At 40.2% G+C, this 27971-nt stretch overlaps 1 protein-coding gene across 1 annotated transcript in view; it reads left to right on the top strand.

The window, feature by feature from the left end:
• The window catches only part of CDH13 (cadherin 13), a 475876-nt gene that overhangs the window by 198357 nt on the left and 249548 nt on the right, over nt 1–27971 (top strand). The window contains exon 4 of the mRNA XM_075838471.1: nt 3927–4043. Within this exon, the coding sequence (XP_075694586.1) occupies nt 3927–4043 (117 nt within the window). The remainder of the gene's footprint in view (nt 1–3926; nt 4044–27971) is intronic.

The following is a 27971-nucleotide window of genomic DNA, read 5'->3' as shown; positions in this document are numbered from 1 at the left end:
TTGCCCCAATTTACCTTTTGGACGAAGGTTGAGTCTGGCAAACACAGCGCCACGCAGCCGCGTGTGATCAATTTACTTATGTCAAGTCATTTAAACCTTTTAATAAACTAGTCCATCTCTCCAGGATCTTAGATTGAGGTCAGCCAACCGTCCCCTATAGAAACGCTCCCTCCATTTCCAAGAGTTTACAAACAACCGAAAGAAAGCTGCAAAAAGTTGTCTAAATTTCATAAACAGAATAATTGAATGTTTCGTAGATTTTTCTAGATAAGAAAAAATCCTAATTGAATATTTATTGCTGCAAGAAGATCCCTAAGCAGGATTGATCATTAGTGAGGAAACGTTCCTAAGGTTATTTTTAAGAGATCAGAAATTTGGATTTAACACCATGAGAAAATGGTCTTATATGGGTTTTATTTTTCTTTGTTTAAAGCATGGGAACTTTGGGATACATGGGTATTTAACACAAAGTTGTACATAGAATGGACCCCCTGAAAATAAAAGGACCTCCCTTGGTTATGGTTCATACCACTCCCTTCTAGTGTTGGTTCACACATCCACCTAATGGTGCTGGCTTCCCTGGGAAAGGAGAACCTGGTAATTGTTTTCCATCCTCTTGTAGAATATAAGGAACCACATCCCCCCTTTACTAATGTTGGAGTACTTATCAAATAGGGGGAGCCCCACACAGATTTACACTATTCATGCCGAAGCTACGTGATGCCAACATGAGATGTTGCCCCCTCCTCACTAGCCACATAGAAGCCACTTTGCTTCATTTGTCCTTGCACATTAATCTACAGAATGAGCAATGTTCCTCTATCAAAAATGTTTTCGTTCTACAGGTATTAAATTCTGGGTAGATTATTTGCGGCGGTGGATTACTATGCATGGGATGTTTGGCCAATTTGAAGAGGTTGCCTCATGAAGACAACCAATATGCCCTATTAGGGCAGATGGATGCCATTGGGGCGTCCCCTGCTTTTGCCCCTCTTCTATTAGCCAGAGAACGGCTAAAAATTAATTTCCCACTCTGCCAGTCTTGGCCATGTATTACGTGGGTGCACATTCTTTTGAAATAGTTTTTTGTAATATTACATTTCATCTGTAGTGGCCACTACAAGCGATAAATGTGGTCAGCCGTCAATATCTGCTGTTTATCGGGGGTTCAGAAATGAATATTTGATTGCTGGACCATTTTCAAATGAAACATGGTTGTTGTGAGAGAAAAAAATTTTAGTAGTAGAACTTTCGAGATGATTTCTTTTAAGTCTTATACAAAAAGATCCATTCGGTCCCATTGGGTTTCTGAGATAAAGGAAACTTTTTGAACCTCACAACCAGTCAATAATAAGTCCACATTTTGTCTTCCAGTAAATTTTAGAAAAGTTGCGTTGAATGAATGCTATGTGTACACCAAGGTAACGATCCCTAGGTCTTTGAGTTTGGTTAGTAGCAGTCAAAAGAAACATTACAATGTGCCGGGCATTGCATATTCAATTTGAAAATTTGAGATTGGATATTGTACCTTTACGTTTGACGCTTGAGGCTGTATACAAGATATTGAGATTGACCAATAGCATGGTAGGACCAATGTCTACTTATCGAGATAAGCCGAGCCTTAGCATTTTTTACTGTGTATTTTTAAAAGGTTTTCCATTGTACTACCAAAGCTTTCAAAGAAGTGATAAGAATCCTACTTGATCCTTGTTTACAATTTACAAGAAGAAGAAATAATGCAATCATCTGCGGCTCAAGCGGAAATTGAAAGGGTTGCTTGGCCTCAAGTAGCAATAATAAAAGAAAATTAAGACGGACCATGTCTGTAGGTATAAAGACACATTCCTGATATTTATATTATAAGCTTATACACGGTATACCGGCAAGCCGGCATTTTTTCTAAGTGTCATATTCGAGAAGAATCTTTTTTCCCAAAATTAGACAATTGGAAACTACCTTCTAGGGGATATTTTTGCCTTTGGGTCAATCTTGTAGGAGAATAGGTTAAACTTAATGGGCTTGTGTCTCTCTACAACCTTAGTAGGTTACCCTGTGTCAATATCTAGACTATAAATATTGTAAGACCTAGTGACATCATATAAATTTACAATACATTTACAAGGTGCCTACAAAATGGTTGTTATCATGGTAAGCAGCCAAGGAAGAATCATTCAGGGGTCATTGACACCTTCAATTATTGTCTTTGAAAATAGTATGAAGTGTGAAAGGTTAATTTGGTATATGATAAATCTTTCTTTTTGAAAAAATGTATGTTGAGCTAGAAGAAAAACCTTGATAGTCAGTTTTCATGAAGTGCCACCATCCAAGGACTTTCTCAGTGAAGTGAAATATTTCATTCAGCAAAATCATGGAAAGTCAGAAACAACTCATTCGGTGTTGTACCATTGTCCTTGATGTTGGTGATAATAGTCATCAATAAATTTCTATGGGTAATATGAGGGCTAGAACTTAGAAGTTTGGGATTTTATTTACTGCTAGAAATAGTTAAAGGTGTTGTCCATTTTGGACAATCTCTTTTTATTAAAAAGGTTCCCTGAGAATAGGCTGATCACAGGGTGTCTCGCTGTTGGGACCACCACAAATCTGCTGTGAACTGTCTGAGAACCCTACAACTTGTTCAATTTCCCGATAGCTTCACTACAAGGAGTAAAGAGACGCTCTTTGTAGTTGTTCTCTGCTCTGGCTAATAATTGAGGGTCTAAAAGAGTTGTCTCAGGGGTCCAGCTTCTCACACACCCGGGAATCAGCTGTTTTTGCTTGGAGAAACCATGTCACAATAGGCACGCAAATGAAGGGCCACCCATGTTATGCTAGGACGCACTGGGTCCGCTAGAGCGTCTCTCTAGACTTGCACATAGAGTGAGGTCCTGAGTCGGGACACCCCTTCTATGTGGGAGCCTAATTGGGTATATGGACAGAGGTTGTCATCCTGAGCAAAACCCATTAACCTAAATATTTGTAAATATTAATGATGAATTTTTTACATTTTCAAATCAGAATTTATATTGTAATGTAAACATCTGTGAAGTCAATGTTGGAATTGGAAAGTGGTCTTCAAATCTACCGGTTATATTCGAGTAATCTCGATCACATTAGGTTTAATCAAGTTGTCCTAATTTTTCAGTCAGGTCTTGTTTTTGGGACAGTCAATAAATTCTTGAAAATTCTTCCTCAAGCTCAATACAGACTTGGAAATAATTTGACTCCTATCCACCTCTAGACAGGTTGACACCATCAAGACTAATTTACTGAAGTCTCTAAATGACCAGGAAGGCAACATCTACTCTTGTAACTAATAATGAGCCCCGGACGGGCTTACCTTTCACATATCTTTAAATGTTTCTAGTGACAGATCAATATGTTTACAACATTCTCGCTTATTCCCATGACAAAAATTTAATGAAGTTTTCAAGCACAGAGTAATGTGTGAAGTCTTCACATACAGATTGGATCATTTGACTATTCGAAATGGACAAAATCCCCGAAGATCTCTATAAAAATGATTAAATATTGAGGTTGTAGACAAGATGAGGAAATTAAATTGCTCAAGAAAAAGTCATCTGGCTTGACTTTATTTCCACTATTGTAGATGGTACTGAATTCCATATTCGTTATGAAGTTGGTCAAAAACTTTTTGTGTTCAAAAACATTAAGTATTTAAGCTTTTAAAGGAACACTCCCGAAAAAATGATAAACTATATTATATGCCTAGTGCGGGGCCTGAGGGGGAGGTGCATGACATCAAAGAATACCAAATACATGTACCGACCCTGCAGGACTTGCAGCAGGCATAGTACAGTGTATGTTTTTCTTTAACTGTTCCTTTAGGTTGTTTTCTAGACATTTTATGGAAAAAAAAAAATCTAAATTTTCTTTAACTGTTACTTGTTTTTTTTCCCTTACAGAATATGGTCAAAGCACCAAGACATCTTGCACTATTGAGACATAGGAGATCAATTGTGGCGCCACCTATCTCCATTCCAGAGAGTCAGAGATTACCATTTCCAAAAATTGTTGGCAGGGTAAGTCGTCTTCATTTTTTTGTCTGCTCCTTACTTCCTACTACAGCATTTCTCTATCCAAAAATTGTCTGTATGTGGTATGAATTTTCCTCTTTTTTTGTTGGATTAGTATTCCACTTATAACAGCAGTTTGTACTCCACAGTGGCACACATAGAATAGAGGGGCCGTATAGCAAACATTTGACACCCACAAAAGAAGGGTCAGGTGTTTGTTTCCCCCTCTATGCCCATTTCATGACCCTTAAACCAATTCCCCCTCGTTTGCTAAAGATGCAATTCCTCTGTTGAGCGAAGTCCTACTCAGGTTCTCACCACTCAGTAAGCAGCTGACCCCCGATCTCCAAGGGCCTCATAGCAGCCACATCGGCTTCCTCTATGGTACGTATGCCCCTTGGCTCCACAGCTGTACATCCTACTCGGACTTTACACAGGAAGTTTATTCTTCAACTTTTTGAAAATTATGCAGAACTGCCTTTAGTCACCCAGTCACTGATTTGATACACAGACTCTGCCCTGCTTCCCTTTCCTTTCACCATGTTTTTGAATCTTGTGTATTTTACTCCTATACCAATCCCTCTCTGTCTGTTTGGGAGACACTCCAATATTAGGTAGAAACACTCACATGCACATAGGAGAGTAATGTAACCTCCTCTTAATATAATATGGCAAGTCATGCAATTTTACCAACACACAGTGCCTTACATATGGTTGTGGCTGTGCCTGGTACTATAGCTTAGTGCCATTCACTTTATAGGCTAGGAACTGCAGTGAGCTGCAGTACCTGGCACAGCCACAACCGGATATAAGGCGCTGTCCCCGGTTAAACAATGAAGGGGGAACATTGCTTGCTTCGTTCAGCCTCCTTACAATATCACATTTTAAAATGACGGAAAACCCTTTTGAAATGACAAATTAGGCACTGCTACATTTGTATACAAGGTATGTATAAAAGAATAGCAAGACCTCATTTAACCGGTCTATGGTTTGATTCTATATCAAGACTCACTTGCGGCTGCTTATTAACACATTAAGTTCCAATACACATCAAGCAGTATAACGTCACACTGGCGGCATAAACCCTTACACTGCCCAGACATGCCAATTCTCATCCGTAATTTGGATTTTTGCTTTTGCTAATGACGAGGTCCAATTTTGGCTTAGTAATTGCGGGGGATTCATTGTCGAACAGCCTTTCAATTAAACGCTGCTCGGTCGTACGGTTATCATCTAAGTCACTATAATTGACACGACGATCATGGGAATGAATTGACTCGCGAGGCAAAGCTGTGTTGAGCCACTTAACGGCTTGTCTATGGATTTCATTAAACAGCGATTGCTCGCGCTCCGCGGGCCTCTTGGAGGACGTACAGACCTGTTATTTGACAAATCACATAGGATATGCAATCTTAAGGGATGACAATGAAATTAAAATGTTTAATACACTCTTGGCAGCTTCCGGCTTTGTGTCCAGATGGCGCGGGTGACAAATGGCGGACGTTATTGATGTGCCTTTCTCTTACGTCTGGCTCGCCAACGCCAGCAAAGAGGATATTATATTCCATTTTTTTTGGTCCCAGTCCATATGCTTCTCTTCCGATATATTTGTCCACATCAAGTAGAAAGCAGCAGGGTATACGATTCGGCTTTAATTACAATGATGGGCTATTTGTCAGGGCTCCATTAACAATGATGGATATGTAGTGGCTTTCTGTGAGAAGGTAAAAGCTGTACAGAAATTTACTTACTGGTCGTTGCCCGTTGTCCTTCCATAATCGCGAGATTATTTTTTTTTCTATGTCAAGTTCAAGTGCCTTGACAGAAAACAAATATTCTATAAAAAAAAAAGGGAAAATTGAGGGTTTTGGGTAAATGTGTGTTATTACACCGGAGAGACGGTTTTTATGAAATCTGCGTTTAGAGGCTGCAGAAAATCGGTTATTGATGTTCCAAGACGTGTGGTGCTGGTGATGGGGGCTGGGGAGGAGGACTCGCTTTTACTGCTGTTGGTAAATCTGATGTTCTTGTCGTCTTCTTTATCTGTACATGTTCCTGCTATGGGCGATCTATCTCATATCTATCTATCTATCTATCTATCTATCTATCTATCTATCTATCTATCTATCTATCTATCTATCTATCTATCTATCTATCTATCTATCATCTATCTATCTATCTATCTATCTATCTATCTATCTATCTATCTATCTATCTATCTATCTATCTATCTATCTATCTATCTATCTATCTACAGTGAAGGAAATAAGTATTTGATCCCTTGCTGATTTTGTAAGTTTGCCCACTGTCAAAGGCTTTAACAGTCTAGAATTTTTAGGCTAGGTTAATTTTACCAGTGAAAGATAGATTATATAAAAAAAAACACATAGTCAAAATTATATATATTTATTTGCATTGTGCACAGAGAAATAAGTATTTGATCCCCTACCAACCATTAAGAGTTCAGCCTCCTCCAGACCAGTTACACGCTCCAAATCAACTTGGTGCCTGCAGTATAGACAGCTCTTACATGGTCACCTGTATAAAAGACTCCTGTCCACAGACTCAATGAATCAGTCTGACTCTAACCTCTACAACATGGGCAAGACCAAAGAGCTTTCTAAGGATGTCAGGGACAAGATCATAGACCTGCACAAGGCTGGAATGGGCTACAAAACCATAAGTAAGACGCTGGGTGAGAAGGAGACAACTGTTGGTGCAATAGTAAGAAAATGGAAGACATACAAAATGACTGTCAATCGACATCGATCTGGGGCTCCATGCAAAATCTCACCTCGTGGGGTATCCTTGATCCTGAGGAAGGTGAGAGCTCAGCCGAAAACTACACGGAGGGAACTTGTTAATGATCTCAAGGCAGCTGGGACCACAGTCACCAAGAAAACCATTGGTAACACATTACGCCGTAATGGATTAAAATCCTGCAGTGCCCGCAAGGTCCCCCTGCTCAAGAAGGCACATGTACAGGCCCGTCTGAAGTTTGCAAATGAACATCTGGATGATTCTGAGAGTGATTGGGAGAAGGTGCTGTGGTCAGATGAGACTAAAATTGAGCTCTTTGGCATTAACTCAACTCGCCGTGTTTGGAGGAAGAGAAATGCTGCCTATGACCCAAAGAACACCGTCCCCACTGTCAAGCATGGAGGTGGAAACATTATGTTTTGGGGGTGTTTCTCTGCTAAGGGCACAGGACTACTTCACCGCATCAATGGGAGAATGGATGGAGCCATGTACCGTCAAATCCTGAGTGACAACCTCCTTCCCTCCACCAGGACATTAAAAATGACTCGCGGCTGGGTCTTCCAGCACGACAATGACCCAAAACATACAGCCAAGGTAGCAAAGGAGTGGCTCAAAAAGAAGCACATTAAGGTCATGGAGTGGCCTAGCCTGTCTCCAGACCTTAATCCCATCAAAAACTTATGGAGGGAGCAGAAGATCCGAGTTGCCAAGCGACAGCCTCGAAATCTTAATAATTTACAGATGATCTGCAAAGAGGAGTGGGCCAAAATTCCATCTAACATGTGAGCAAACCTCATCATCAACTACAAAAAACGTCTGACTGCTGTGCTTGCCAACAAGGGTTTGCCACCAAGTATTAAGTCTTGTTTGCCAAAGGGATCAAATACTTATTTCTCTGTGCACAATGCAAATAAATATATATAATTTTGACAATGTGATTTTCTGTTTTGTTTTTTTATATAATCTATCTCTCACTGGTAAAATTAACCTAGCCTAAAAATTCTAGACTGTTCATGTCTTTGACAGTGGGCAAACTTACAAAATCAGCAAGGGATCAAATACTTATTTCCTTCACTCTATCTATCATCTATCTATCTATCTATCTATCTATCTATCTATCTATCTATCTATCTATCTATCTATCTATCTATCTATCTATCTATCTATCTATCTATCTATCTCTCATATCTATCTCTCATATCTATCTATCTATCTATCTATCTATCTATCTATCTATCTATCTATCTATCTATCTATCTATCTATCTATCTATCTATCTATCTATCTATCTATCTATCTATCTATCTATCTATCTATCTCTCTATCTCTCTATCTCTCTATCTATCTATCATATCTATCTATCTATCTATCTATCTATCTATCTATCTATCTATCTATCTATCTATCTATCTATCTATCTATCTATCTATCTATCTATCTATCTATCTATCTCATATCTATCTATCTATCTATCTATCTATCTATCTATCTATCTATCTATCTATCTATCTATCTATCTATCTATCTATCTATCTATCTATCTATCTATCTATCTATCATAAAGAGATATGATAAATTGAGATCAATATACAGTGCAAATATGAAGTTCTCTGCAGTTAAACTTTCATCCCACATCAAATAACCCAAAAAGACTGATAATCCGGCACCTGAACTGCAATAAAATGATTTAACAAGACTGAAAGCCGGAGACTGAGCAGAGAGAACCGAATAGGATATTCCTAACCTTTTATGCCCGGATTTTTTCATCAACAGCAAAGTTGTAGTTTTCAAACAGCTGGAGAGCCCCGGGTCAGAAACCGCAGCCATAGAGCTTTATAGTTGTTTTGTCTAATGGATCCAATTTTAGTCACATGAAGAAGACTTTGAGTGATTTTTTTCTATATTTTGTATAATTTTTATGATCCGATCATTTGCTTTTTTCTTAGGTAGTCCACTAGTTTTTTTTATTTATCCATGATAAAGAGAGCTTAGCTTAGGGCAACCACTGCTGTCAGATACCACAGAAGATCTCAGCATGGAAGATCTTCACATAGACCAGGATTTCTCTTCCATAACTTACAAACAAGCTCTCCTGGAACATCACCTTTTATTTCCCTTCACTTTTATGTGGACCGCTTGCAGCTTATACCTGCTGTATACCACCACTTTTAAGACCGCTTGATATAAATGTGCGGTCTACCACAAAGTAACACAGAAAACTGGAAAAGTCTGTAAGATATTGTTGTAGGATATTTCAACATCTGGTACGAAAATAATTAATGGTGGCAACAGGGGAAAACTTGATAGATAGACAGATAGATAGATAGATAGATAGATAGATAGATAGATAGATAGATAGATAGATAGATAGATAGATAGATAGATAGATCTAACTAACTATCTATCTATCTATCTATCTATCTATCTATCTATCTATCTATCTATCTATCTATCTATCTATCTATCTATCTATCTATCTATCTATCTATCTATCTATCTGTAATGTCCATGGTCGCTGACAACTAACTCCTCTCATCCTGCAGACGCCTTCCTCTCCAGAGATGCCAGCATATGTGGCCGTCCTGTTCTGCAGTGACCACTATGGTGCGCTCGCGAGCTCAGTCCAGCCTTAAAGAGTCAGTGTGCACACATATGTGAGATTGAGCGGATTGCATCCCAGATCACCCTGGACTATAAGAAGGGCCCTGCCCCTTCCTTCATTGCCTGAGCGTTGTTTGTACCTACCCGTGTCAGTCTTGGCAAATGGTCCCTTGAGTGTACTCCAGTTCCCAGTGTTCCCATTCCTGCTACCTGTATCCTGTATCCCGTGCTTCCGTGTTCCTGTGCTGTACAGAGTTGGAATCGTGTTGTGTCGCCTGCTACACCCGCTGTATTTCACCGCACCTGTTGTCTGCCTGCTACCAGAGTTCCATCTGAGCCTAAACCACCGCTACTGTCTGAATTGCCACAGGTACCTGATCCGAACTATAGGCATTGACTTTGTACCCTGTTTGGCCAGCTGCTATACTGCTACGGCGGTACGGCCCAGTGGGTCCACATGCCCACAGATCATGACACTATCTATCTATCTATCTATCTATCTATCTATCTATCTATCTATCTATCTATCTATCTATCTATCTCATATCAAAATTCAAATGAAGAGACAGCACTCCAGGGAAATAGGTGAAAAAGGTGATGTGTTTATTCATACCCACAGGCTGGCTACGTTTCGATCTGTCTCAATGGAATATTTGGCTTGACAAAGATCCCATTGAGACGGATTGAAACATTGCCTGCCTGTTGGTTGAATGTACAAGGGTTCTTAGCCTCAAACCAGGAGGCCTGCACCCACCGCTGTAGCTGTGCTGCTTTATTCTTTTTTTTCATTATCTATCTCAAATCTATCTATCTATCTATCTATCTACAGAAATGCAAAAAATAGGCAGCACACCATAGATAAAGTGAAAAAAAGAGGGTACTTTATTGGCCCCAAGTGCGACGTTTCAGCTCTATCCACTAGAGCCTTTCTCAAGCCAATCTATCTATCTATCTATCTATCTATCTATCTATCTATCTATCTATCTATCTATCTATCTATCTATCTATCTATCTATCTATCTATCTATCTATCTATCTATCTATCTATTTATCTATCTTCTATCTAACGTCTTAATAAGATCTTGCACCAGAAGCCAAAAAACTATGAATAAAGACATTTGGTGTCTGAAACGCGTCAGTAGTTTTTTGTTCAAAGTTCTATGTAATGTCATTTTTTATGGAAATAAGCACTTACTGTATCTTATAGCAATTCATCTAGGTGCTCGAATTGCTCCTCCTGATATCTATCAGTGTTAGATTCCTTATTGTTATTTTTCTTAGACCAGTAGTTGTATCTTTCCCATATGCTGACCTGCCTGAGGCTGCCCTCAAGGCCATCACCATGAATACACTTCAAAATTTTTGTCAAAATTGAAATAGAATTGGCTGACTGAAATGTGACCAGTGGCCATGTGACTTATTGAACAGGTTTTTTGAAGCTTGACTACAGACTCCTCTTGCGTGTTTCCTCCCCCGCTGACTATACTTGCTTTTGCAAACTATCAACAGATAAAAAATGTGACTGAAGCTGTTCCTGCTCACCGTTCTTGTAATCTACGGGCCCTACTAATTAAGAAAACTGGGCATCATCTCTGGGTGATGATTGCAGACTAAGAAAGTTGTTCTGCTGGGCATGAAATGAACTTGGCATTAGATCAGAGTAAACAAGTTGTTTACCAAAATGTACAGCTGCTGGTCGGATCATGACTGGTATGTGCCGTGAATCTGGGCATCCTCTAATCATTCTGCCTGTTTATGTCCCATCATTTTGATATATAGAAAAAAACACAATATATAAAGGAATTGGCTACCTCCGCTTATCAGAGGGTTGACCAACTGGTGTCTGGTGTTCAAGCAGACTGCATACCACCTTATTAAGTGGGATTATGCCCAGGGTACCAGTTTATTTAGAAGATCCCGGATTCTGGTGCTACAGTAATACGGGTTTTATGTCTAAGATTCGAAAAAAGTTTTTGATTTTGTACCAGAAACAGCGCCACTCTTTTCTATCATCGGTGTCTGTTCGCTCAGCCCAATTATCTCGAATGGGGCATAGCTGCAATATGAAACAGCCCTTGGACAGGAGTGATGCTTTTTCCAGAAAAATCCGACCCTCCTTACGTATCTCAGACTTCACCTTTATACTTTTCTTCAACTTTTTCATGCTTGGATTTGCAGCTGCTTTTCTCAGCCTCTGGGAGGGTCAGCTTGCTTTCTTGCCTGTGTCTAACCCTGTACAAACCGTGATATAACATAAGCGAGATCTCTTCACTCACATTCTGTCACTGTGCTTTCTATTTCATACACTCTAATGAGTGAATCAAGTTCTGTCTGAGTGGAGCAGGATACATGACCTGCAGGACCTGTAACAGACACATCACCCATGCTACTTCATGATTGGCTCAAAGAACATGAGTGACGAGAAGGGGTCTGTGCAGGAAGTAAAGAATAATCTGTACATTGCTTTGGTTACAAGGGGTGGATTATGACTGATATACAAGGAACACCACTTTGGGAATAATCCAGTCATTGACATGTTACACGTAGTTCTGACAAATTGTGAACTACGAACTTTCCCGGTGCATATGCTGAATATATCTGTAGGGTCCTATTCACCTGGTGTAAACCAAAAGAGCGTCCATAAGGCATACTTTTTTGTTTTGTTGTATAGAATAGCAGAGTAGACTACGCTTTTCTATACAGGGGCATACAGTAAAAAAAAAAGTATGCCGTGAGGAGTTTTTTCTTTACATTGGGAGTCTATTGGCGATGTATGCATATGTTACAACCTTCCGTTGCAAGTTTACATTGGGAAATTCTCCAGTCCTATACCTCCTACAAAAGCCTCAATCGTATTGTGAACAGAGCCTTACCCATGAAAACAAAAATACGGAGAGAAAGTTAGGTAGGTTCTGTGGGTACTGCTTAAAGTTTTTTAGGTTTCCCGCAAATCCCATTTAAGAAAGAAGAGAAAAAGATCTTACATTTTGTGTAGACTATTTATTGACCACGTAAGAAAGGAAATAGCGCGGGGGCATAACGTCAGCGGGAAGTGTTAAAATGTGTTTTAACTCTCGAGTCAACCTGGGTATTATGTAAAAGCATTTGGTTAGTAGAAAACCCAATGATCCCGTAACTCTCTCGTCCGGAGCGTGCTGAATTATCAGACACATAATGTAAAATGGGAAGTGGTTCATCACGAGGATCAAATCCCCAGTAAATATTCTTAATTAGTCAATTCAATCCATTTGCATGTCCCTCTCTCCCTCCGCATATCTTTGCTCAGTCATTCCGCATAATTAGATGGCAGAGGATTGTCAGATCTGCAGCTGACCATAAGATTCAATATCTGCAGAACTCAATTGGATTTCCAGACTCTCCGTGCCCTGCGGACATTGATCCGGAGAGGAATGGTACATAGCAATCAATACATCTGAAAGGTACATGACATTTGATAGAGCTGCAGACCGTTCTCTTTCAAATCTAAAAACGTACATGTAATTTGTCGAATCAAGAATGGCAAAGTTCAGATTTTTACATAAGAAAATTAGAAGTGACTGGAAGTCAAGTGTTTTTTTCACAGTTAAAACATCTTTGGAAGTTCTCAAATTGCTTTTTCTCTGGTAGATTTTGTACATTGATGCCTCTGCCTGTCATGTGAAATAGAAATAGACACCAGGGCAATTGCTGGGATGAGGTTAGTTATCGGACATGCTCATCATGGCAGTACAGGTGGTACTGCTGTTGTGGGCACAGCTAAATTAGGGCTCCAACTCACCCATGCCACCTACCCGCTAACCATCAGTCAATGCATGGATCTATGAAATTTCTGTTATAAAATTAAGGGGCCCCATTTGATAGGCATCATGTGCAAACCTGGTGTCCAATAAAGTGGCCACTAATAAATGTAAATGCACACACACCAGCTAGTATTCTGTTCCCCCTTCCCTAAGGACCCACTAAATACATGTGAGGCTGCATAAGAACATATTATTTCACTTTTTTTCAAAATCAATGGGACACTGAGCTTGAGATGAAGTATAATATTCTTCCTCATAAGCCCACAAAATATATGCACTAGGTTACAAGGTAGAGGTTGATAGACATAATAATAGGGTGTTCAGCGGCCCTGGCCATTTGCCTCTATGGGGCCCAGGTCATTTTGATGGTAGCCCTGCAGATAGCAACCTTTTATATAGAACAATCATTTTGTGCAATCACAAAGCGAGGTGAGGCTGTAAAATTATGGTGCCACCATCCTCCCAGTCTTACACCCGCCCCCACCAAATTTTCACCAATCTTTCACCATATTGCCGGGACCAGCGCAGAAAGAGAACGTTACATGCAATATTAATCAAAAAACCCCTACACTATCAGGAATATTATTACCATCAGGAATATTATTATTAACACCTAGACCACTAGCTGTATTACAGTTAATCTATAGACCACCAGAGATATTGCTAAAGTCTAAACCCCTAGAACTTCAGTGATAATAACTCCTAGGCAATGGTAGATATTACTTTTAACCCATAGGCCATTAAAGACTTTACTAAAAGTTAGACCACTAGCCCACCAGAAATATCACCATTTGCTCTTAGCCTACCAGCTATATTACTTTTAAAGGGGATATCTGGGATTAGAAATTGTGTTTTTCCATAGACAGCACCACTCTTGTCCATTGGTTACGCCTGGTACTGCAGCTCAATCCCATTCACTTGAATATGTTTGAGTGCAATACCAGATACAGCCATAGACCATTAAAGATCTTAAGCGGGAGACCAACAGGGATATTATTAAAAATAGACCTCTATATCACCAGGGCTATTACTATCAACCACTAGACCTTAACCAAGGATATTAAAGGCTATGGAAACCTTTTAAAGACGTTTTTTTTTTTTTGTTTTTTTTACTGAAACATTGTATTATAGTGTTTAGTGCAACTTTGTCATTTGTTTTTATAAAAAAAAAGAATAACTTTTGAGATACAGCTTTTATGTATTCTGGATACATAGGAGAAGTATCTTGCGCTGAAACCCAAACCAGTCAGGTCAGCGGGACTGACGGCTTCAGCGTGTTTCTGACATGCAGGATCTAACTTATCGGTCACATCTAAGTTATGAACTTCAATGTGATTGATAACAACTGGATCGGACCCACTGTCACCGAAGCCGTCAGTCCCGCTGACCTGACAGATTCGGTTTCAGCGCAAGATACAGCTGCTCTGTATCCAGGATATATAGAAGCTGTATCTCAAAAAGTAAAAAATTTCTTTAATAAAAACAAATTACAAATTGCACTAAACAATATAATATATTGTTCTAGGTGCACTAAAAAGGTCCTAGATTCCTTCCACTAATAAGCCTCCTGCCCCATGATGAACATTATATTTCATCCAATATAATAAGATAATACTAGAGGCCTAAATTAGGATTAGTGCAAAGAAGTAGTGGAGGGTAAGGTCAGATAAAATACGCCTCCCAACATCTCCAAGGGTCCCTCTGTTTAGCATCTAAATCTTCATTAAAAAATGTTACCAAGTCTGAAAATGTCCCTAAAGTATCTCGTCTTGAAAGTCAATTACTCTGATGAGCCTACAATTAAATTAGAGGTTTTGATAAACTGACATAACAAGCAGAAATAACTAAGAAAAAACTTTTTTTGACCTTTTTATCTTTCAGTAAAATTGTGCACAGTACATCAATCGCGGCGCGCTCTCAGTAGGCTCTACAAGACAAAAATTTATTATCTCGGTAAATTTTTTTTTGTACTGCGTTCAATGTCAGCATTTCCATGCAGGCTGGGCACGAGATAATGTGACAGAAATGCAAACAAGAGATGAGATTAAATCTTATTTGCTTTATCTGCGAATCTGGTGGAAAAATGGTGACACTATCTGATGACTAATCGAATCAGCAAAAGGAAAAAAACATAACAAATTTATAGAGGCTTGGAGTAGCAACAAGAGGTACAAAATTTGCTACCTGGCCCTTTTACTTAGGGTTTATTTTGGCCTCTGCTTCCACCATAAGTGTTATCAAAGAAGGTGTCATGACATCAGACAATTATATGATGATGTAATAAGACAGAGTTGGCCAACAACATAAGTGAATACTTCATTTTTATAGTGTATATTGAGCCTTTATAACATGATGACATCACATACAACAGCTCTGAGGTCATCAGAAAATAAGTAATGGGTACAAGTACAGCTTTTACACTAGGGCTTAGAGCTTTAAACTATATATCTGATCTAGAGCTAAGGAGGTAGGCAGGGGTATACAGTGAAACCTTTCCAACAGACTATCTGTTCGAGAAGGCGATCACTGATCTAGACCAGTTTTGTTTCTTTGTTACAGGCTTTCTAGTTCCTCCATATGTATATTGGCCTTCGCTTTGAGAGGACAACACCCATAGAAGACCATTTTCCACTGCAATTTTTGGCAGTTGCGATAAACAGGTTTCACTATATACGGCGAAACCTCTCGAAAAGACCAACTCTTCGAGAAGTCCACCCCTGTTCTAGGCCATATTTTTCTGTGATGATTTTTTTCTCTCACTTACACCCTATGTACCTATTTGAGGGGACAACCCCTTTAGAAGACCATTTTCTTCTCCAGTTTTTGGTGGTCATCTTCCTGGGGATTCATGGTATCTTTGGTACGTTAAAAGATTTGTGGCTTTTAATAAATATATTAAATTGAATTACCACTAAGTTTCTCCAACAGTCGCTTGTCTAGTTCGGCTTTGTAAACTGGCTATAGTATTTTCCAGGATTCAAACACTGTCTTTTCCAAGTCAACTAAAGATTGTTGACAAGCCATAATAGGTTACATTTTCTTGTATGCCTACAGTAAACCGACTATGTTCAGCCACTACATGTTTTGGGCATCAAGGTAGATGCCACTGGTGCCTCATCCAGGATATAAACTGATGAATAAATTTTTTTCCTACCTTGGTCCACTCCACCAAGTACCATCCGATTATTTTTGTGTAATCTGTCTTTAAAGGGAACCTGATAACATGTGCCCTGAATACCTAAAATTATGTTTTAATCAGAAGCACTGCAGCAGGGGAGAGGTGTCTGCTGGGCAGATCTCGGCTTCTCCCCTCTCGGGTTAGTTTGATTGACAGGTCTCTCTTTATTTGTGCATAGGAAGATAGTAGTCAATCAAGCAGACCCAGGACAGTAGAGGCCTGAGTGGGGCCGCCCAGTGGACACTTTTTCCCTGAGCCCGACACTTATTCAAACTGAAACACTGCGGTACTTCAGAGTAAAACATAGTTCAGTGTAGTCAGGGCACTTGTTGCAATTTTCCGCTGTCCATGGCTAGGGCAGCTTGAACCCGCTGACGGGTTGGATTTAAAGGAGTTGTACGAGATTAGAAAAAAGGGTCTGCGATTTATACTCCTGTCTAGAGGTGACCAAATAGATTTTACTATAGTCTAATTTTGGTGCAAATTTCCAAAAATTTTAGGATTCAATAAAATCTTAAACTTTTGATGTTCGCAGTGCATAAATTGCTTCCCCGTAATTCCTTGCATGCAGCTTTCCCAAGATGCACTGGGGTTATGCCTTCCTCTAGCACAGCCAGCCAATCATAAGGATAATAGTTTAAGACATTACTAATGCTGGCTTGACGTTAAACAGTATGAAAGGGGTTACATACAGTCCTAGAAGACCTCAGAGTCAGACATGAATTTTCAGGGAAATCAAGGCACTTACGATTCGTGAACAATTTATTTGGATCGAATCAGATGGTAAATTCGATCAAATTAAACCTGAAACTAATTTCGAGAGAATCGCTCATCTCTAATTACTGTACATGAACGGTGTCTGGTATTACAACGTCACCCCATTCTCTTGAATACCAGACACCGCCAATGGACAAGAGTGGAGATAATTCTAGAAAAAATGCAGACCCTTTATCTAATCTCATACAAACAACATGTATTATAGACAGTCAGTGGCTTCTCTAACTCCAACTCTTCATTAATTCATATTTCCCGATGTGAAAATCCCCCCCCCCCTCCAAATTGTTTTCAGAGTAGATTTATCCTGCATTATTAGATCAAAGCTGGAAAATATCGATGATATTTGGAGAATGACTTCATTATGTCCATACTTAACTCCATTCCAAACATACACAGCGATAATTATTAGAACAAGGTTACTTCTAATTACTTCCAATCCAGTGATAACACTTCAACAACTCTTAAATGAACACTTGTACTAATTAACAGCGCTGACGCCAAATACCCGTGCCAAGAAATATTGAACGCTTGATACAATTCGTCTGTAGCTTTGCCAGTGACAGGCACAAATTTAGCCAAAATACTGTGGTATCTTAACACCTGTCAGGACCGCTAAATGCTGGCGTTTGTATTGCATTTTTGCGGTCACGCTCATGTCCACGTTTAAGCATCATTTTAGAGTTAACGTACTGTAGATAGAGATAATCTACATAAGAGTCACTGTGCACATACATGACATTCTTATTCTTGTACTGGTCATCAGTTACAACCTGTATTATACTCCAGAGCGGCGCTCCCTATTCTGCTATTGGAGTCACTGTGTACATACATTACATTATTTGTCCTGTACTAATCCGGAGTTACATCCTGTATTATACTCCAGAGCGGCACTCCCTATTCTGCTGGTGGAGTCACTGTGTACATACATTACATTACTTATCCTGTACTTATCCTGTGTTACATCCGGTATTATACTCCAGAGCTGCACTCACTATTCTGCTGGTGGAGTCACTGTGTACATATATTACTTATCCTGTACTGATCCTGAGTTACATCCTGTATTATACTCCAGAGCTGCACTCCCTATTCTGCTGGTGGAGTCACTGTGTACATACATTACATTACTTATTCTGTACTGATCCTAAATTACATCCTGTATTATACTCCCGAGCTGCACTCACTATTCTGCTGGTGGAGTTACTGTGTACATACATTACATTACTTATCCTGTACCAGTCCTGAGTTACATCTTGTATCATACTCCAGAGCTGCACTCCCTAATCTGCTGGTGGAGTCACTGTGTACATATATGACATTCTTTATCTTGTACTGGTCCTGAGTTACAGCCTGCATTATACAATGGAGCTGTAATGATACTTCTGCTGCTTATTATTGGAAACGGTCAACAAATTTGTCATCAGACACACCCCTAACATCTTAGCTGATCTCCTACAAGTCAGGGGGACAGTTAGTACCTAGCATACAGATGAGACTTTCCAGAAGGCACATCAGCAGAGAAAGCGTGATGCTTGGATATTTCTACCCTAAAACATGAAGAATTGTGAATACAGCTCTGGAGCATAATATAGGCTGTAAATAAGGATCAGTAAATGCAATATATTTACAAAGTGACTCTTTATACAGATTAATTCTATGTATAAAATGGTGATCAAAGGTGGGCAGTCACTTTAAAATATAAGGCCTTCCTTTAAGAGTCCGTTTTTATGGATTTGCAGGGAAAATATAAACTTGAGCTGATCTTGTACTGACCCTTCTTTCCTGGTCAAGTTACGTAGTTACATGTCTGCTTTACATAGTAACAAATACATCGGGAATGGGAATGTTGCATCTTTAACTGGACCCTTAAGCCTGATGGGCCCACAGGTCTCCTTGCCACATAAGTAAACAGTAGCGGTATTGACCTAACATAGGTGCATTGACATTGTTAATAGACTGCGCTGACTTATTATACTAAGGAATAGTCATTGATACATTGTAACACATGGCAGGACATATCATTATTGGCAATGAAGTCGTGGGCTAGGATGAAACAATTGCATGGGGGCCAAATGGCCTCCGCTAAACCTCTCACTTCCCATCAAGAAGGTAACCAAATGCCAGATACATTGTCCTCTTTGAATTTTTTTCTTTGTTTCGGGGAGAGGGTATACGGGACATATAGCAATACAATATATGTATTTTAACAGGATGGGACATTTTCTGTCACATCTTAACTTCTATAGATATGTGACAAAAGGTTGGGTCAAGGAGAATTCCATGAATGGACCAAATACCAACCCAGAGAAATATTTGAGTTCTACTTAATGTATTTCTATCATTCAGTCTTGGGGCAATCTCATTGGCAAAGGGCATCTAGTTGGTTTGTAGCCAATAGTGGACATTGCAATAAATGGGACTAGGGATTTAATGTATATTTTATAATAGGAATGAAATATACACCTTATATATGAATGTTTACTAATCCATACAACCAGGCATAAATATTATATCTGTTTAAAGACGAGGATTCATATACAGTAGCTCAATCATCTGGGACCAGATTATCCTACAACATGATGTGTTCTGTATTATAGAGATTGAAATAGAAATATCCTATAGAGATTTCCCCTACAAGCTATTGTAGAGTGGGTTTTGCTAAACAGTCATATTGCTTTTTCGAAAACAAAATCAATAAAGTGTAAAGGTTGTGGTAGACTGCGCAGCAAATCCCATGGATGGATCCCAAACCTAATAATACAACATACATCATGTAATCTGCTGAGGACGCATACTAGTGGAATCGTTAGTAGAGACCGGGCTTACATGGGGTGTTCAGATTTGGAAACACTGGGTGGCTTGTCTAACTAGTTCATGGTAGCGTGGTGTTGCTTTCTCTGGGATGGTCCCCTCATGAGCTGAAGGTTGAAATTGATGGACGTGTGTCTTTTTTCCAACTAACTATGGAATTGCCATGGGTTCATGTGTTGACCATGGTAGTAAAGCTATAATACTGCTCAACCGGATAGAACAGTTGAATGTTACTTATTGACTCAATGGAGGTTTCTAGGGCAGGGGACCATGTCCCTAAGCTTTAGCTATAGGAGGAAGGCCCTTGGCAAAGGACGTTTTCTTCCAAGTTTGTTATAAATACATCTAAAACCAACTTCAATAAGGGTTTTGGTGGGATCGAGGTCGGGATGGTGATGGCACATTGTGATTTGTACTATCGTTACTTCTGTAATGCTGTGTATCAAACTATAAGCCCAAGAGCATACCTAGATGCCAGTCCCCAACTAGCGTGGTCAGAACTTGGATGACGTCTCGAAATCAGAAGCAGAGTTGCACAGTGCAGCAGGACGTCTCGGGGACGGTGAAGCAGAGTGGCACAGCGCAGGAGATATTTGGCAGCCGGAAAGAACAATTAATGAATGACTGAGACCATTATTTAGATTGGTGCAGGCTAACTTAGGGTACGGAGTCTAAGAAATCTTCCGCTCTTCACCATTCAACCCTGCGAGTAGGAATGGACTTTGCCGGAAACATTCCCATGTCGCGGTCCCCAGCATAGTCCCCACCCTGAATGATCATTTTTATTACCAGAAGAACAGGAATCCTCTGGCCATAATCTTTGATAACCAAATGGAGCAAAATCTAGCCAATTAGGTCACTGGGATCATTGCCGGGTTTGTTGCTGGAACCATTGTTGCCTCTAAACATTTAAAAGTGTACACAACCTAAATTATGGTTCATTACATAACTTATTAAAGAAGACCTCTCATGGTGGAATGGCATAATTTTTTTTATGAAATGTGCTTCACCATGACCTAGGAGCTCCTACTCTCACCGGCGAAGGCATTGGTTTAGGGCAGTGGTCTCCAACCTGTGGCTCTCTAGCTGTTAGTATACCGGTATAAATCCACCAGATAGGTCATCGGTATATGATCAGTGGAGGTCCGACACCTAGACCCCACACCGATCTGCTGCCTCCGGGTGGCAGATGTTTTGTACAGTATGCAGTAGTTGGAGCCAGAAGCAGATCGCTCCAGTCACGGAATAGTAGCATCTACATTACTGCAGCTCTGCTTGTTCAAGTGAATAGGAGCAGAGCTGCAGTTTTGCAGAACGGCCGATATGCAGTGGTCGGAGCCATCTGCTTTCTGACTTCAACTACTGCATACCGTTCAAAACATCTAGCAGCCGGGGAAGCTCATTGGTGCGGGGTCGCACCAATCATATACTGATGACCTATCTTGTGGATAGGTCATCAGTTGTCCGGTCGTGAAAACCCCTTTAAGGGGACAAGTGCAACTAATCATATATACGATCATTTATGTTATGGTCATCAGATAGACTGGGTTCAGCCTATACGATTGATGGGAGGCCGTGCAACATAAAGGGGGGGCGGCATGGTTTAGTCTGTAAACACTCTGGGTCCTGGCTACTGCATACGGCTCTAATCGTGGCCGACTGAGTATACAAGGCTGACTCCGGTGACTTAATCTCTATTGTCTCCTGCTGTGCCCGTAGACTACACTATGGGCGAAATGCGTTGAGATACGAATTGCATTTGTCTGCATTTAGCAGAGAGAGATAAGTACAGATATACAATGGCGCCAGTTGTGGCCAGTACGGCAGGTGATTACTGACCGGTAGCGTGTTCCCAATACGGCCACTTTACCATTGGAGTTAATTTTCATCTCCATGTAACAGGACTATTAGGGCTAGACAGAACCGTTCACCTATAACATTGTAAAGTATCACATACCTTTTTACAGTGTGTGGTTTTTGATGTTCTTATTTTAATTGTATTAATAAAATGTAGTTTTATATTTTATCCACCAATCTCTGTGATGTCTACTTTGCAGTGGAAACCATACTTAGTTGAGAGCAGTGATAATCGCTTCCCTTGTTCACCCTCATTGGCGCGATTCAAAATGTCGTACTGCTCAATAGACTTTCCCCTATTCCCGGTGAAGTGAGCCTCTGATTCATGAGCGCCGTTTTCCCGTTACTTCATGCAATGCCTCAGATCCTATTTTAAGGCTAATCCTTTCCCTCTCATAATATTGTTTGTGTAAATTATTACTGCCCACAGGCTGCAGACCGGCCGCTGGTGTGAGCGGAAACGCACTGAGCTGATTCACATCAATTTCCAGTTCAGTGACCTGGAGCTAACTGAGTTTGATCCTTTCCTAGGTAGAAACACTAATGGATAGGTTTGATTTTGAATCATGAGCGGAGCGCTGTATGCCTGAAAACCCGTTCCGGCCCTTTACTGATAAATCTCTGAAATCCAGGCACGTCGTTTAAGAACACGTATTTTACAGCCAGGATGATGTAGAGACAATGTAGCATTTCATGAACATAGAAAAACACTCAATAGGAGCTGGAACTCCATGAAGAAAAGTTGTTGTTGTTTTTTTACAAAAATTTATTTTAAAAAAATTCTTAAAAAATTGGCAAACATTAGTAATAATCCAGATATACAAACCAACAGAGGCAATGATGTACATGTTGAGGTGCTGGTCATGACCCATGAAGAAGAAGGGTATAAACCTCTTTGAATTAACCCTTAATAAACTTTAGGCTAGCAGAAGTAAAAGTTCCCGGTGAAGGTCCCCTTAAACTCCAAATGAGGGGATGGATTGAGGATCCTGTGTGTAAAGAAGTACATCCCTCTAAGCTTATTGGCTAAGAGGAATCAGCTGACCAGTCATTCAGGAACTTTATTGAAAGTTGAGAGCCAGCCTGGATATCCCTCTCAGCTATACAACCAATAATAAGTGTTATTTTATATACAGTGTGTTCTTTCTGTTAAATGGGTGGTCGGCTTAGTAGGTTCTATTTCACAAGCTTTTAGAAAACAAGTTTGAAAATAGTCTTCATTAAAATCTCTTAGCATTGAGTATATGGCTCCTATGCAGACCTGTGCGTATCCACGGTAACAGACTACAAACGAACCCTTTGTGTAGTCTGATCCTGCAGTCAGGTCTTCCATCTGCCCCTTATCTTCTGTCTGTATATGGCAAGAAAAGGAGGCAAATGAAAGAGAGTAACACATGACTGCAGGATCAGACTACACAGGGCTTTTTTTTTTTTTATAATCGGTCAGCATGGACATACGTCTGCATAGGAGCTGTGGACCCAAAACGGTACGAGATTTTTGCTTGAGAGTTTTTGCAAATGCCTTCATTTTTATTTAAAATGCATTGAAGCAATAAAAACAATGCTTGCAAAAGTATACGTACCCTTATTTGCTATAAGAAGCCCTTATTTAACGTGGCCTGTCTACTTACATATTCCATTTCTAAGCCTTGTTCCTAAACCAGGATCAGCAGCGCTATGGGGGCTCATCACACAGTACCCATTCTTGGGGGTCTCAATGGCATGAACTTACTCCGGGTAGGGGCTCTCTCATTAATGTGAGTTGGAGTGCAGGTATTCTTGGCAAAACTGAATTTTTCCACACATTTTATTATCCTATTGAGTTGGGCCATATAACGAACTTAGCTCTGCTACATCTTTATGTAGTGTTGGGCTCTAGGGTACCTCACATTGTAGATCTCTGGTTCAGACTATAGTCTATGCTATGAAAATTGTGCAAAAAGGCCATAAAAGAGATTGGCACAACCTCTCACGTAAGAGATGGCACTCTATAAAGCCCAAAGCCCGGTTTAATAATTCCCAGAAGATGTGGAGCCGGTCGATTTTAACACAGTCCTCGCTTATTGTTCTTGAGATACCACTTCTAAGGCATTTATTGTACCTTTCATATGATCCAACATCTTATAAGTTCTTTGCCAAGTTTAGACATTTTACGGGAATGTTTAAAAAGACCCAAAGTCAGAGAAAGGTGGGGGAGGGGAGTGGCGGGGGGTTGAGGCTCGGGAGTTTTCTTTTTGCTTCTTTGTGTGAAAGCGAAATGTTGTAGAGACTGTTGTTAATTTGAGATATTCCCAGCGGTGCTCGTACTGAACATGAGGAGACGGTGCACCTGATCATTGTGCTGCTCACAGCCGGCAACACAAATACAACTTTTTGAAGCGAAAGAGAAAAAGAAATCAGTTTATTGGTTTTGTAAAGTTCCCCGCGAGAATGAAGAGAAGTCATCGTGAGCCGCCGGTGTCTATTATAGATGTCACCGGGAACACCAGCCTTTCTTCTTATTTTTAGACTTTCAGCCGCAATCTGCCGTCACCTCCGTCCTTCTGCTCAGCCACTCAGGTTCTAATATAAAATAGTATTTTTTATTTTTTTTAGGATATATTTCTGAAAATGTTTTATTAAAGGGGGAGCCAAGTCAGTAAATAAAACGTAATCATTGTGTAATGAAGTTGGGCCACTTTCTAATATACTTTGTGTTTCAACTCATCACCATTTTTAAGGTACCTGCTTGCTGTCAGTGAATTGAAGCATATTTTTTGTTTACATTTAAACGGATTACAAGCCCGTCCTTACCGAGTGCAGCTTAGTTTGAGGTGTAACTTCTGGGCCCTGATGCACAATCTGTACTAGGATCCATCAACCATCACGTATTATTTATAGTACTGGTCTCACGCTCCTCATATAGGGCAATGGGGTCTTTTGGGCCTTCTCAGACTGTAGGGCCCAGGTGAAACCACAACCACTGCATATCCTCTAGTAACACTCCTGGTTACAATGTATCAATTTAGACAATCATCAGTGAACTAAGTCTTTATCTATCTTATCTATCTATCTATCTATCTATCTATCTATCTATCTATCTATCTATCTATCTATCTATCTATCTATCTATCTATCTATCTATCTATCTATCTATCTCATATCTATCTATCTCTATCTATCTATCTATCTATCTATCTATCTATCTATCTATCTATCTATCTATCTATCTATCTATCTATCTATCTATCTATCTATCTATCTATCTATCTATCCATGCCTTCCAACCATCCCGGATCCAGCGGAACAGGCCTGCTCTATTTCAATTCTATCCATCCATTTATACTAACCTCCATAAGGCCTTGTTCACACAGTGCAGCTTTGCATGCATTTTTTAAGCCAAAACCAGAATTGGATCCAGAAGAGCAGACCTGTAAGGCCTTCATTTATATATTTTATTTCTTTAGGTTTCGTTCCTTGTTTTGGCTTAAAGGGGTTGTCTAGGCACGGGTTGGTATTTCATGCTGATGACCTATGCACAGGACCCCGCACCGATCAGCTGTTCTGGCTGCCTCCGAGCTCCGGATGTTATGCAGCGGACGGTGATGGAAGCAGAAGGCTCCGTACACTGCATAGCGGCCGTGCTGGGTTACTGCAGCTTTGCTCCTATTTACTTGAATAGGAGCAGAGCTGCAGTACTACGGCATGGCCACTATACAGTGTACGGAGCCTTCTGTTTCTGGTGCACCGACCCTTGCATATCTTCCGGTGCCCAGAGGCAGCCGGCACAGCTGATTGGTGCGGGATCCGGTTGTCGGACCCCCACCAATCATATACTGATGACCTATTCCTTTTAGTCCGACATCTATCAAAAATTAGTCCTGCGTTGATTTGGGGAAGCAGGGGGCATTGAAGACAAAATTGAGCCTCTTTATTCCTAATTTGAATATTCTTCTATGTGAAGATGCAGGTATTGGTCTTCACATTAAGAAGTCCTGATCACACAGCGCTCATCTTCAGTTTAAACACTTGTGTTACCCCAAATGGCCATAAAACCGGATTTCTATGCACCCGATATCCAATTATCTATTATAGATGATCCGGCCCGTGCAGTGGAAGAAGAGCTGCTGTTTATATATCTTTGCTTCATCACTCTCCCATCTTTCCCATTAAACTACTAGCGAGCACATTTTTACATAGCTGCCTGTTCCTTCACCAAGTCTTATTTAATTTCCACATGACAAGTACAGATGGCCCAAACCTCCATTTTGATAGATGGCAGCCTGGATGAATAGAAAAACAAGATAAAGTGATGGCTCGGAACTTGCAGTGTCTGACACAGGCCATAAATAATAGATATGATGACATCTCCACATATTCACTTTGCTTATTATTTTCTCATTTTTTTTCTTTCCACTCGGTTTATTTATTCCCAAAAATATTCAACTTTTTCCTTCTCAAATCATTGTCAAGATTTAAATTGGATGAATTCTAAGAAGGTCGTCTTAGGATTGGAGAGAAGTCTTCCAGGACAGACACTACTGAGGCCGCCCCTTCCACTTCTGGGCCTGAAAGAGGGGCCGGGTGCAGATATTCCCCATCCAACTTCTATATGGGCTGTGTTCCCCTCTCTCCACCCTAATGTTCAAAAAACATGGAGGACCTGCGAACCAGTCAAGGGCCATATAACCCTTGTGACCTACAAGACCTATCAAATACCCTTCTGCCGTAAGATGAAGGGTGTGATGGTATAAATTGGGACCAAGAGAGAACCCCCTTTTTTTGATTTTTCATATATTGCCTGCACATGTCCAAGGTAACCAAAACGTTTCATTCGACCTATGGAAATCGGTAAGAATATTTATTGGACATGCTTTAAAGTTGTTGATATTTCTACTGGGGCTATGTCAGCGCAAATGTTCTAATAGTTTCCCGTGTAAGGTAGAGCCAACATTAAATAGGTGACTTTGGCACGGTATACTGTAAGGCTCATAATTTGACAGTCTATATAATGTTCTTAAAGGTATAAACTTTATTTATTCAAATCATGTCCCCTTATTATTTCTACAAGCCGTGAGACATCATAGCATGCAGGAATAAGGGAAAAGAGATGGCAATAATAGGAACCTTGTTAAAATAAAAAGTTTCGAGCAAGGTCTTAGGGCAATGAAAAAAATTGGAAATTCCTAGGTGTGTAAAATTGGACCTCTACATTTCCCTTTACGTGTTTTACAGTATGAAATCATGACTATTATAATGATTGTCATACTGTTCTTCCCCATGACTACTTAAAGGGTTATTCCAATCTTGGCGTTTTTTGTTTTTTTTTGGCTAGCTCCATCGCATAATTAAAAAGGATTTTACGGGTGTTGTCAATTCAATTTTCTTACATTTTTGTTTTTATAGTGTTTCTTGGCCGCTTTACGTTCCCACGATCAGGTCCATTTGTGGGCAGTAAAATTCCCCTATCACTCACTCCACCATGCGTGCTCCCGATGCTTCTGTATGCTTTGGGAAATGCTGCTTACATGTGACAACCAGCATGGTTGGCGTGGTTGCCACGATCCCTATCTTTTCCCCGATCCACTTCGCACAGTGGCTTCCTTCATCCGGGCTCGTTAGCTATGTGCCGTATGCAGCACTACAGAACGGCTCCCGGGCTACTGTGCATGCTCGGGAGCCGTCTTATAGATTTGAATAGAGTTGCAGTCAGGTGGCCGGGCAGGAAGCTGCTCCAGCATGCGCGCACCCGAGTTCCCGGCCATCGTCTATGTAAAAAGATGTTAGAACAGCGCAAGTGCAGCCACCGCTGCTAGACTGCTGGTCGTAACCATAGACAATGGCTGCCAAACAAAGAGGAGACTGGGTGGAGAGGAATCTTCATCTGGATAACCGTACATTTTTTTTAAAATAAATGTATTTGATAAAAGTAAATATATTTACATTATCTATCAGATTAAATAGGATTGGCGAGATGGGAATACCCCCTTAAGATCGTAAAGGAAGCATTATTCGGGAGATATTTCAGAGATGCTGGGAGATCCAGGGGGAAAGGGAACCACCACCTCTACTCTACTGGTTTATCTTTGCCCTCATCTTGAGGGGCAATTTCCATGACTTGTACCTTTTCAAGGGTCCTTTATGAGTCTTGGACACAGAGTAATTTTTATCTAG

Source organism: Rhinoderma darwinii, chromosome 9, assembly GCF_050947455.1.
Source record: "Rhinoderma darwinii isolate aRhiDar2 chromosome 9, aRhiDar2.hap1, whole genome shotgun sequence".
Classification (NCBI taxonomy): domain Eukaryota; kingdom Metazoa; phylum Chordata; class Amphibia; order Anura; family Rhinodermatidae; genus Rhinoderma; species Rhinoderma darwinii.
This window is presented reverse-complemented; position numbering and strand designations above follow the sequence as displayed.